This window comes from Macrosteles quadrilineatus, unplaced genomic scaffold (assembly GCF_028750875.1).
Source record: "Macrosteles quadrilineatus isolate MER2022 unplaced genomic scaffold, UCM_ALF_1.0 Scaffold_8__2_contigs__length_117827958, whole genome shotgun sequence".
Classification (NCBI taxonomy): Eukaryota; Metazoa; Arthropoda; class Insecta; order Hemiptera; family Cicadellidae; genus Macrosteles; species Macrosteles quadrilineatus.
Window position 1 is genome coordinate 80548489 of NW_026542601.1, and position 12418 is coordinate 80560906.

General features: G+C 33.6%; 1 protein-coding gene across 1 annotated transcript; it reads left to right on the top strand.

Annotated features, from left to right (window-relative positions):
- The first annotated feature begins 6700 nt into the window (after positions 1–6700).
- On the top strand, positions 6701–12399 carry LOC128999284 (complex I assembly factor ACAD9, mitochondrial-like). Its single transcript, XM_054425690.1, has one exon. The coding sequence runs from the start codon at positions 6894–6896 to the stop codon at positions 8823–8825; it is 1932 nt and encodes a 643-aa protein (XP_054281665.1). The 5' UTR covers positions 6701–6893; the 3' UTR covers positions 8826–12399.
- The last annotated feature ends 19 nt before the right edge of the window (positions 12400–12418 follow it).

The window sequence follows — 12418 nt, forward strand, 5'->3', positions numbered from 1 at the left end:
CTCTAACTCTCCTTCTAAATGCATTATTTCCTGAGCTGTATATTATTTCCACCTTGTTATCTTTAGTATGATGGCGTTTATATCTAAAACCAACAAAACAAAAGATTACGTGTTGTTAACCCATCAATTAGGAAAGATTATTTGAGGCTGTTAGCGGTTGGGTAAAGTCTCACATGTTGTACACAGAGTATTTCAGCCTTCATACTACTGGAGGAGTATTTCATACGCTATGAAAATCAGCAATCTGACGGTTAAACGTTAACGATGAGTTTTGCTGACGCCAGATCAGCCTAAACTCAGCACATGCTGTAAGTACTGAACTGCTGACGTTAGCTGAGGAAGGTTGTGTCGTCAGCAATACCTGAATCTTCCGCATTAATGAACGGGTTTCAACTACTGCTTTGTCTACACAAACATTGCCAAACACAAATGAGTATTGTAAACTGATGATTCCTTTAAAAGTTAGTTTATAATCAACTAACTCCATTGATGATCATGGAAGTTCAGAAATACATCATAATTTCGATCCCCAGACCTTCTTTAGTAATTAATAAAAACTCGTTTAGACAATATAAACATTTTCAGGGCTATTTGAATCCAATGTCATTAACTGTTAGATTTAAAGTTAATATTGTATTTAGTTGCAATGATAATAATAGCTTTGACTATTTAATAGGCTATCGTGTCATGAACATTTTATTCCTTTGTTTAAAGGGGGAGGGGGTTCATGTTTTATATTCAAATATTATAATTTGGTTTAATTGAACCACCGACACTTATGTTTTTTTCATACGCAAAGTGTTTTATAATGTAAATACGCATGTCTAAAGAATACGTATAACTATGGACTAAGGGTGGTATAACTCACAGTCATTGCCCTATTGCATTAATAGATGTGCAATGCTTCATTGATAATAAATATATCACACTAAAATTCAATTTACAAGGGTTTTGCCATGAACTGTTTGTTGTATGTGTAACACATTTTGTAGATGGGTAGTTAATATCCAGAATCAATTGACTGTTGATCAAATATCTGTTGTTGGTTGGTAAACAGAGTTGTAATATAGGACTATGGGGGTAGCAGCAAATCCTCTATAAGCTAGACATATTATATTAACCATATCCTCTATTGTAGGCATCTCCATGGGATTATGATAGCTTTGTATAACCAAACTGGAATAAATCCAACATGTTACCATGATATTATGTGGAAAAGTTTAATCATAGTTGTAATGTATCTGACTGTTGAAGAACAGTTTTAAATGTTACTAAATCGTGTGGAATTGAAACATTTCTATTGAGTTCAAATTTTTCAAACAAATTAAAATGTTCACTAATGGCAAAAATATTGTACACATTTTACAGATTTTAGTACAGAACAATTAAGTGTGTGGAATAATTTGGTATAATAGAGGTGTTAAAAGACACTGCCAAACACCAAACCTTTGGCGATTATCAAAATTTATTTTTTTAAACTATCGAACTCTTTTCTATTAAAAACCGATTAAAGGCCTCTGGAAAGCGTAAAATCAGATAATTGTTTGGAAATTATACTATGAAATCCTACAATATGTTGGCAAACCTTAAACTGGTTCAAGCTAAACAGAAGTGTGTTTATTTTTTATGTGTTTTGCATCTTTAAATTCAGAGCGATGTTTTGAGCGTTAAAAATAAATTTAATCCAGTTGTGTGACTGCAACTGGCAGCTAATTAATATCAAAAATATTATCAAAGCTGTTAAAGCCTCTTTCTTAATATTTTGTATACCAAGCGTACAGATTTTTTTATTTTACTCATATGGTATTGTAACTTTCATTCACACTGTTGAAGAATGAAAATTAAATTAGCAAACAGAACAATAGGGCATATCGTTGTATTTTTCTTTGTTTGCAGAGACAGAAGGCCCACAAAGACAATAGCATTCTTGTTTTTGTTCCCAACTGAAATGAAGCATCTTGGTTTTGAATATGCAAATGGCTTCCTGCACCATTGATGTAACAATGTCTCTATATTCAATATTTTAGCTAATACATAACCATGATGTAACACCTTCCATTACATTTTTTTGGGGAGGCAGGAAAAATACTTGGTAAGAAGATAATAAGTATACTTATGATAATTTGTTGACCTGTTCGCCGTTTCAGTGATGGTGGTGGGTATTATTTTGAAAATTACTGGCAAAATTCAAAATGAAATAACAACGATGACAAGAATAGCTTTTAAAATGAAACTGTCATAATATTGTAAAAATAAATATATTGAAAAATACATAGTTACTGCACAATGGTAAAATCTGCAATTTTAACGGAAATAGTTATTTGTGTAACCAGTGTGCGAAGTGGCGTGTGGAAAGTTTCCCGAGTGCAGCAAAGGCACTTTGCGCTCGTGTTACACATTATATTTTTCCTACAGTTATAAAGCATAGGCTATAAATAATTAGTCTTTCAAAATATTATACAACACTTTTTAGGTTAGGTTAAATACAAGCGTTGAACGAAATGGGTATAAACGCTGTACCAGCTGATCGTAGTTGTAGTATATTAAGTGTTGCCAACTTATTTTCAAGCGTACACGTATTAATTACTTGCCTAATAAAAGTACACTGGTTTTTGTTGTTTAGTTGGAATACTGGAGTGTGGCAAAAGTAAGTAAATGGGGCAGTAATTAGCTACTTTGCGTGCTATAATCAGTGCAATGGAACCCACTTTGTCAGGTAACTGTAGGAAAAATATTTTATTATAGTTTTGTACAAATATATAAATAAATACCCATGATCGTTGATAAATGGGTAAATTTGAGAAAAAGAACAGTCCGAAATTGAGAGGTGGGTAACTAATGGTGAAGAGTTATTATAGAGGGAATGACTTTGCTGGTACAGTAATACAGAATAAATTGTTATTCTATTACTGTACCAGCAAAGTACAGTCACTCGTTATTCTGTGATAGTATGATGTGAGTTACACACATTGAACACATTGAAGGGAAAATATGAGGCATTGTGCAAAACGGGTGGATGAAATCAGCGCTGAAAGTTAAAAGTAGGAAGAAGTAGAGATGTGATTCAGAAAATGACGTAAGGAAGGAAAATGAGAATGAATTAAGATAATTGTGTATTTAAGTACTAGAGGTCGTCCAGTGGTCGAAAACTCGATCAAAAATGTTCTCTATTTTCATCCCACGCCTTAAATACATGTGATTGGAATTTCTTCCATTTGTTTTGATTTTCTGTTAATTTTTACAGTAACCCATAATAAGGTCTCTGTTATATATTTTTTTTAATTTGAATTTGATTGTTTTCTTTTTTTTGAGCTTATTTTAATTTATGAAGGGGTTCTGCACATGTACAGGAAAATATATTTCCAACAGTAGACCTATACGTAGTCCTTGCGATGCACACGAGCTGAGAAAAAAGGTTTTAAAGAATCATGCTTGCCTATTAATATATACATTCTATATCACATGAATATAGAGAGTAGAAGAAAATTTGTATGATTAGAAATAATAGTCTATTATTTTTATTTTACTGATGCTGTGAGTAAAGTACGTGAAAAGAAGTGAGAACGAGGGAGGAGATTGAGAATTAGTATCGCTAATAAGACAATTCATCGTTACAAGCGTTTTCTACTTACAGCCTGTGTTTCCTTTCATTTCAACGTTATATACTTTACCTGCTAAAACTCTCTATCATCTAGGCCTATTGCATGCAGTTTTATAACAACTTTTATCGAAATAAGTCAAAATTCCAAAGCAGAATTGTATGTATAGTATACATGCGATTGATGAATAATATAATTCTTATTTTGTCATCTGAAGGAATTAAAGGACAAGCAAACAGGAGCCTACAACTTGTGCCTACAACTGTATCTAATCAACATGTTTGAGGAAATATAAATAGGTCTCTTTCTCCCCATGAGGGAGTCGAAAGGTTTAGTAAACGTATCATTTCACTAACATTTTATGTTTAGAAATCTCCATTGGCATTAGATAAAACACTTATCGTAAAAAGCTACCTACATCAAAATTCACGTCAAAATAAATTTAGTGACGCCGCCCGTTATCACTTTAATTACGTTGTACCTGTTTACTTTGCATGTATTTGCAGATCAAATTAAACAATGTAACCAGGGGTATTTCATTCGATTGGCCAATCTGCAGTTTAATTATATCGGGAGTACATTTACATAAAGCATTAAATGTTACTACATGCAACGACGTTTTTCATTTTAAAAATCAAATTGTACTTGTGTTGCAAATGTAAAGGTACGGTAGTGATGTATGTTTTTCTTAAATTTCCTTGGCAGCCATTACAGTTTATAATTTTAGGACTGACGAGTTAAAAAATTACTGTATGTAACTCTATATGATTTAATTTGAAGTAAGTGTAGACCTACTTACTTTCAAGCTCCTACTTATATTTTGATGTCCAATAGATCCAAAAGAATCTAAATACCTTAATATATCAATAACATCAATTGTTATTAAACAAAAATACGTTTACCATAATTCTTCAATTTTGGTCAAGCCTCTTTTACCTGGAGCTTACAAAGATTGTGATCAATATACTACAGAACTCGTACAACCTTTCTTTAACCAAACCCTTACTAAATAACACAAATTTCCTCAATGCAAATAAAGCACCACAAACATTTTTTTCGAATAAATAAACAAAAACCAGTTAATTACATCGACCAGTTGTTTAATTTAATTGATTAAATGAAAGCATTTTTTAGAACCATGTAAGAAGTAGCCCTTTGGAAATCGGCCTGTGGAGCAGAGCCCTGGGAAAAAGTATTCGTTCATACCATGGTGGAACATAGGCGTGCTACTCCCATCATAGGCTGACGTCACTCAGATTGCAAACAAAAAATTACCTGATTGTAACTGCCATAAGTATAAATGTATTTGTTTGGACGTGATTGTTATTGTTTTTTTTTTTTTTTGTTTTTTTTCTTCTAAGTAGTGAAATGGTGTTTGCAATCTGGGGGACGTCAGCAGTGACGGGAATAGCACACCTATGTATTTTCCTTCAACCATGCGTTCATACCATACCAATACTATTCGGCAAATCTACACACAAGCTTCATTTTGATGTATCTGCCTATATTTTTATTTGGTAAAGACCTTAAACGATTACCACAAATAATGTGAGTGCATCACATTAATAATATAATTATAATAGATTGCATAAAAAATAGGCTACATGTCAGAACAATGTGTGCGCCTTCAAATGTTTTACCGGGCATTGATTCATGCTCCAAGTTATGTTTGCATGTATATATATAGATCAAGTGCATACCTATCGTTTAAGTAAATTATTACTAAAAGAATCTAGGCAAATTTATTTGAAATTAAGGCCCAGTTAAATGCTTCTAAAAACTTAAAGCTTTTTAGGAAGCAAGTTTGAAATAAACATTTGAGTAAGTATATTTTTTTGAAGTTTTCAGTTTTCCTTTTTTGTTAAAAGAGTATACAGTAATTTATTATAAGTAACAGCTGTTAAATCTATAATATTTATCCGTGAGAAACATCCGTACTATTTTTTGTTTGTTTAGTTTTATGCAAGGTCCCTCTTAATTGAATCGGCATTTAAATCACTCTGGTTTAATTGCACTACGCCAATTAGTGAACAGGATGTCGAATTGGTTTAGTAAACCCGTAACAAAATTAAAGTCAAAATCCATTACCATGAGTAAATGTGAGTGGAACCAATCGGATGGGAGAATATTCGCGTGGTTATTATTTACGCAACTATGAACACTGTTTATTATTTACCTTTATTTTACAATTTTGGCCTATAGATATAAATATTTTGACAACACTCAATATTCAATATGTTTAAACCGCTAAAGTACCTGCACAACTGTTTATTTTCATTGAGTCTTCTTGGGACAAAAGATGTGCTTACAGTTTAGTGTTATACAGTTTCAAGAACTTGTTATACTTCTCAAAAGTTACAAACCAAAGTTTCCCAGTCGGTGACCCCTTCCATAGCCTGGTCTGGGTTATCCTCCCACCGTGGACTTACCAGTAGCTACTCTCTGGTTTTATGTGTATTTAAACTGTTATTAATTTTATTTTATGTCAACATTTAATCGTTGAATTTGAATTGTAAGGGCGGAGTATTTTAAATTTAATCTACGATATAATACACAAACATGCATTGTCTATCTATGACAGGGCCACCTTTGGAGCCGAGACAATGGAGGTATATGCCAATGTTTTAGATTAAAAATTATGTTCACTTGGTGTAGTCCATAATAAATTTCTGGTTAATATAAATTCTATGGTTTTGAAAAACACCAATTGAATTTACCTTAAGAGTAAAGGGACTTTTCGGCCACTATGTATTTCTGTAAATTTTTAATGGAGTCAATATTTTCATATCCCGGTAACGGCATTTACTGTATAAACACTAGTGTTTATATAGTCAATGGTAACGCGGTAACCAAGCTTTCGTATTCTAAAAAACACAAATACAAATACAATTAATTGGCTGCCCCGGTGCCCCCAAACAAAACCGTTGTTACAAAATTACTTGTCGCAGCGGAGTTAAAGGTGGCCCGGTGGCCGTGATCTATGGTGATATTAAGATTGTCCGCATTTCCCTATGTTCTGCCTTTTACTCAGCTGTGGAGGTGAATGTAAAAAAGGCCTGACTCTCTGACTGTCTGACATTTTTTGTTATCGTTTCATTCGTTCCTTCACCTTCGTTTCGGTGTTGTTATGTGTAATTATCTTTCAGAAGAATGGTTTTATTATAGGTTATTAAAGTTATACCAACTATAAGTTACCAAGAGACTGTGCGTTCTATGTTGCCCAATGTTTTGTTTTAGGCTATATAAGGAATTCATGTAAGTTTTCCTAGAGCAGTATTATTTAGACTCATCAACATGGTAAACATTTTCCCAATCATGTTCCCGGCCAAGATTTCAAGATCGCTATGTATTACCGGTACCAGGGCACAACCAATTTGTTTTAACGCTATAAGACAATCTTCAAACCACTCACTTGTTGCCGAGAAGGATGTAAGAACATCCCTAAAAGTCAACAAGAAACCTTCAAAGCCGCCATTCATGAAAAATGTTTTCTTGGGAATTTATGATAAAGACATGTTAGTTTACCCTGAGTTGGATAAACCAAGACTGCAAGAGCTAAAGAAGCGCATGGAACCTGTTAAAAGTTATTTCAAAAGTAATGTTAATCCTGAAATTCTATCATCATTGAAGATTATCCCTAATGAAATCAGAGAGAGCTTGAAACAACTTGGACTCTATGGACAGTCAATCCCAGAGAGCTATGGGGGTTCTGATCAGACAGCCACAGAAACAGCTTATATTAATGAGGTCATTGGTAACGATATTGACATTGCTTTGACATTATACTCCCACAATTTCCTTGCTACTCAAAGTATACTTATGTATGGAACTGCCCAGCAGAAAGAGAAGTATCTACCCTTATTGGCCACAGGAGAGCTCACAGCAGCATTTTGTATGTCAGAAAGCATCAGCAGTTCTGATCTTGCATCTTTATTGACAACGGCTGAGCCCAATGAAGATAATCCAGACATGTACCTTGTCAACGGTAAGAAGCTATGGGTTATTAATGGAGGCATTGCTAATTTATTTATTGTGTTGGTGAAATACAACTACAAATCGCATCATGGGAAAATGGTTCCTCTTGTTCGGTTAATGATAGTTGAACGAGAATATCCCGGGATTACAGTATCTCCACCCAAGGAGCACATTGGTCTGAAAGCGTCAAATATATGTGAGGTGCACTTTAACAACACTCCTGTTCCTAAAGAAAACTTTATTGGGAATGAAATGCAGGGTTTTGAAATGTGTACTCAAGTGTTAAGTAGTGGACGGTACAACATAGGTGCAATAACAGTTACTTTACTTAAAAACCTACTAAGTACAGCCTGTTCCTTTGTTATCGATAGAAGACAGTTTGACAGACAATTGATTGATTGTGAAAGAATTCAGGATAAAGTGGTTGAAATAGCTACTCGTATTTACACATTAGAGAGTATGACCTACCTTACAACTGGTATTCTAGACACCTATGAAAGTGCTGATTGTTTGCTCGAACTTGCTATTATTAAAATATTTAGCTTTACTGAAGGACGATATGCTTTGGATCTTATTATGGAATTAATGGGAGGCAGAGCGTTTCTTGAGTCTGAGATTGTTCAGAAATATTTTAAAGACTTTCGTACAATGGAGGTATTTGATGGGACAACTGACATTGCTAAACTGATGGTAGCACTGCTTGGCCTACAGCACACTGGGATCACGTTGCATGAGTCCAACAAGAAAGCAAGATTTCCCTATGATAACGCAGGATTTGTTTTTAAGCGCTTTTTCGAAAACAGGTTGCAAATAAAGGATGAACCAAAGCTCACACTTGGATTATTTGAACAGTTACATCCGTCTTTGACAATCGCAGCAAATGAGCTTGAGTATTGTGTTCACCGTTTACAATTTGCAGTAAGTGTACTCTTTGAACGTTACGGTTCTGAAGTAGTTAACCAGCAGATAGAACTGATGAGAATAACTGATGCAGCTGTTAAAATATATGCAATGACAGCAGTCCTAGGGAGATCATCAAGGTCATACTGTTTAGGCTTGCGCAATGGAGAGACGGAAGTGAAATATGCCATGAAAATCTGTTCTGCTTATAAAAAAATTGTTAAACAAGAGATCAACTATCTTCTTGAAGGAATTCCCTCTACAGGTGATATTGTTTCTACAAACTATGGTCCTGATATCTTTAGGCATCATGGTTATTACTTGGAGCACCCATTAGAAAGGACTTATTAAATTTCCCTTTTGTGTAAAGCTCTAAAACTAGGCCCTATTTTTAATATTTTCCTTTAAAAACAAGAATTTAAATAAAATTGTATTCACATTTTCCAGTATATTTAAAAAAAAACATACTAAATGGGGCAAAAATGAATTTTGGTTTCTCCGGTTATTGTTACATTAGGCCTAAACCATAGATAAAACATGGGCCCTCCCTTGTATTGCTTAGTCTATGCCTAAATTTAGTTCTGACAAGACCAGTTTTGTTTAATTTACTTTCTACTTTTTTTAAAATAGAGTGTTTAAGGCCTAGGCTACTTTTAATCAATTAAACTAATAAAACATCATTCTTTACATAAACATTTAAAATAATTAGGCCTATTAGAAGATTTACTTATTTTTTTGTAGGCCAGTGTAAAATGTTTTGCTGTAGCTCTTGTATATTTTTTAAGCCTTTTAGAGATTTTATTGATAGCCTACATGTCTATTGTTTTGAGAACTAAGATTAGGTAGGCTACTATTCTCAGCTTTAATTTTCTTAAAGAAGTCTTTGTCATTCACAAAGTGTGAATTTAGAGTTTTTTTCTTCACTGAATGTGGTAGTATATTTCGAGTTCTAGTTTTACTTTGCTTAGTACTTTTCCACAAAGCGTCAACAGCCAAGACTAGGCCTAACTTATCTATTCCAGAACCTAGGAATCATCATTGTTGGTGGGATTAAACCTAAGTAAAAGTAGCTGATATCTATTTGGTCTTAAAACATGTAAAACATTATTAAGTACCGGTAGCCTAAAGCCTTTTAGATAGTGCAGGTAGTCTTTTATGGTTCTGGTCAGCCTATTTTAAACTAAGGGTTGGGTCCATGTCCTAAGCCGGTTTTGTTCACCAAAAGAGGTGGCATGCTCTTCAATAGCCTACTGAGTTTACTAATGGTGTCTTGGGAGCCCTTTAGCGACAATCAATTTTCTGTAGGTAATGTTATTAATACAAATAATAGCCCTTAACATTGTGGTTTAAGTACAGTAGGCTACCTAACAATTAATATACCTTGAACAATCCCTGTTAATTTGTTACCAAATTTCACGCAAATCGGTTAGTACCTATTTAAATTTTTTTGCAACATACAAATAAGCCAATGTTTAATTAACTAAACGTAATAAATTAACAGAAATGTTTAGATATACCACAATACCGCACTGTTTTAGTTGTATTTGGAATATTAAAGAGAATTACTTGTTGCTATTGGGGCCCCCCCAAACATAGCATAGCCTAATGTTGCATAGTCTCCATTAACAGGAATAACAAACTTGTAAATATAAACATTATAAGCTCCATCATAAATTAGTTCAACAGCTGTTTCAGTATGCCAGGTCTGTGGCATTGCCACTTTTGTCTTGCCACGGCCTTATATTAGAGGAGGCTATGAATAAATACAATCAAGCTTATTCAAATTGAAAATTAATTGACCTTAAATATATCTCTGTTAGTCATCACTTACACTTCAAATGTTTGTAAAATTTGCAAAAATGATTTCCATTCAAAATGTTTTGAAACGGGAAAGTGCCATGGCCTTCTGACGGCTTATCCTCCCCACGACAAAACCTACCAAAATTTAACGTCATTGAAGTTATTTCAAATCGGAAATGTACGACTATGGCATACTAGATTCAAGTCTGATCTAAAATAGGCCTATAGGCCTGTTACTAATTTAGTGGGAATTTAGAACATAAAAATCACAGGCGTAAAGGCTACCAATGTTTAAGCAACTCCACTCGGAGAGAGGGGTGGTCAGCAATGACATAAAATTTCGGACATAAAAAGCGCCTTTCACAAATATCATTGAGTCTACACTACTCTCAATTTCCTAGTTATCTTATATCTGTTAGGTAAGCCTAATCTACATCTCGACCTTGATCCTGAAAATTACATTCCCAAGCACTTTTCTCTTTATTTTCATTCAGAACAATCTCTATGCTCTTAAACATTTTTATATGATCGGGAATAAAAGAAAGAGACCATAGGCTGATTTGTAAAAAAATTTAATAACAATAATAAAACCACTTGCAAGTGGTAAAACCAGTTTTATTTTATAAAACTAAATCTTTTATGCAACAACAGCATTTCACAACAGCTAGAAACATGATTAAGTCGATATTGTCTATGAAAATTGTATTTTTACTTGATTAACTTTATAGACAAAAATACGTACAACATTTTAATGAACACAGATATATAAAAGCCTTGAAACGCTGTAACAGTTTTATCAGTAACTCTCTATTTTCGTTGTACCTAACAGTTAGGTCTCCAAGCTATAGTACGAGTGGCAAGCCTTACAGGTTCCAAACAAAACAAATCAGCAGTCTGGGTACGAAACAGAATTGAACCTGACTTTCTCGTTGCTCATACCTTAGCTTAGATATTAAAATTAAGAAAGTAATGCTAGGTGATAAAACATTTGAATCATACAGTAAGTTAAAATTATTTCAAAAGTCTAACTTATTAAAAAAAAGGCATACAAAATATTGCTTTCATTAAAATGAAGTTTTATCAAAACTGAGTTTTGAGGTAGCATTAAGGTTAGGCACAGAGAAGTATACAGAGAAAACATGCTTATGGAACAACCATGCGCTTTTAGCTCTGGAATGGTGTGGCGGAAATATATTAGTACCGAGCAAGGAAGAGCCCGAACGGATATTGTTTACAACAGCAGTTGTAGCGCACAGGCTCCTATAGCGTGAGCGCTGTAATGGTGAGGAAAAAGAGAGCGGAAAGGAACTTCCAATAGCTTTTTAACTAGACACGACTTAAGTGTACCATGAAATATTTCCTCTGTATCTTACTTCTCTGTAGGTTAGGCCTTATGTGACACAAAAATATTGCTTAATTAATCAATCAAAATATATTCTAGCCATTAATTTTTTTTAGGTAATGGCTTATCACACACTTATAGTGTTATTGAAGCTGGGCATTGTAATAAGATCACAGATAAGCACTACTAAACCTTTACACCCAAACTTGTAGGTAAACACTTCAAATCCTATTTTCCCCATGCATTTTGAAGAGGTTAACATGTAAGTGGTTGTAACGCTGTTTACAATTCACAATGCCATTCACCAAACAACTATTTATCTTTGCCTAAATTGTTATGTCCAACACACGAACCTTAGTGTCAACCACAATCTCTGCAATGTATTTCACATTTTAGTTTCATGCACTGTAGTTTCTTGTTTTAATGATTAATTATTATATATAAAATACTTTGTGAACATCTCAAACAACTAAATTCAATGAGTCTGCTTACAGAGAGAAAAGTATTACTTGTTATATTTAATACTAACTTAACTGGTCATCAGTTTTATTGTATAAGGCAGAACATAGTTGTCATATATTGGTTAAGAACACTCATATTTCATGTAACATACAGGAATGATTCAACATACTACTTCATGGAAATGCTGGGATAAAACAAATTATTTAGGTTATACTTTCCTTTGTCTGTTAAAGAAAACTATTACCATTGGTTTGTATATACACTACAGTAATGTAAAAAATGTATATTGCTAACCTAAATTAATAAACATGTTTTCTTTCACAGTTTTGTTCTCATTCAC

Excerpts from the sequence above, each read along its gene's own strand:
- LOC128999284 (XM_054425690.1), top strand. The coding sequence starts at position 6,894 with ATGGTAAACATTTTCCCAATCATGTTCCCGGCCAAGATTTCAAGATCG.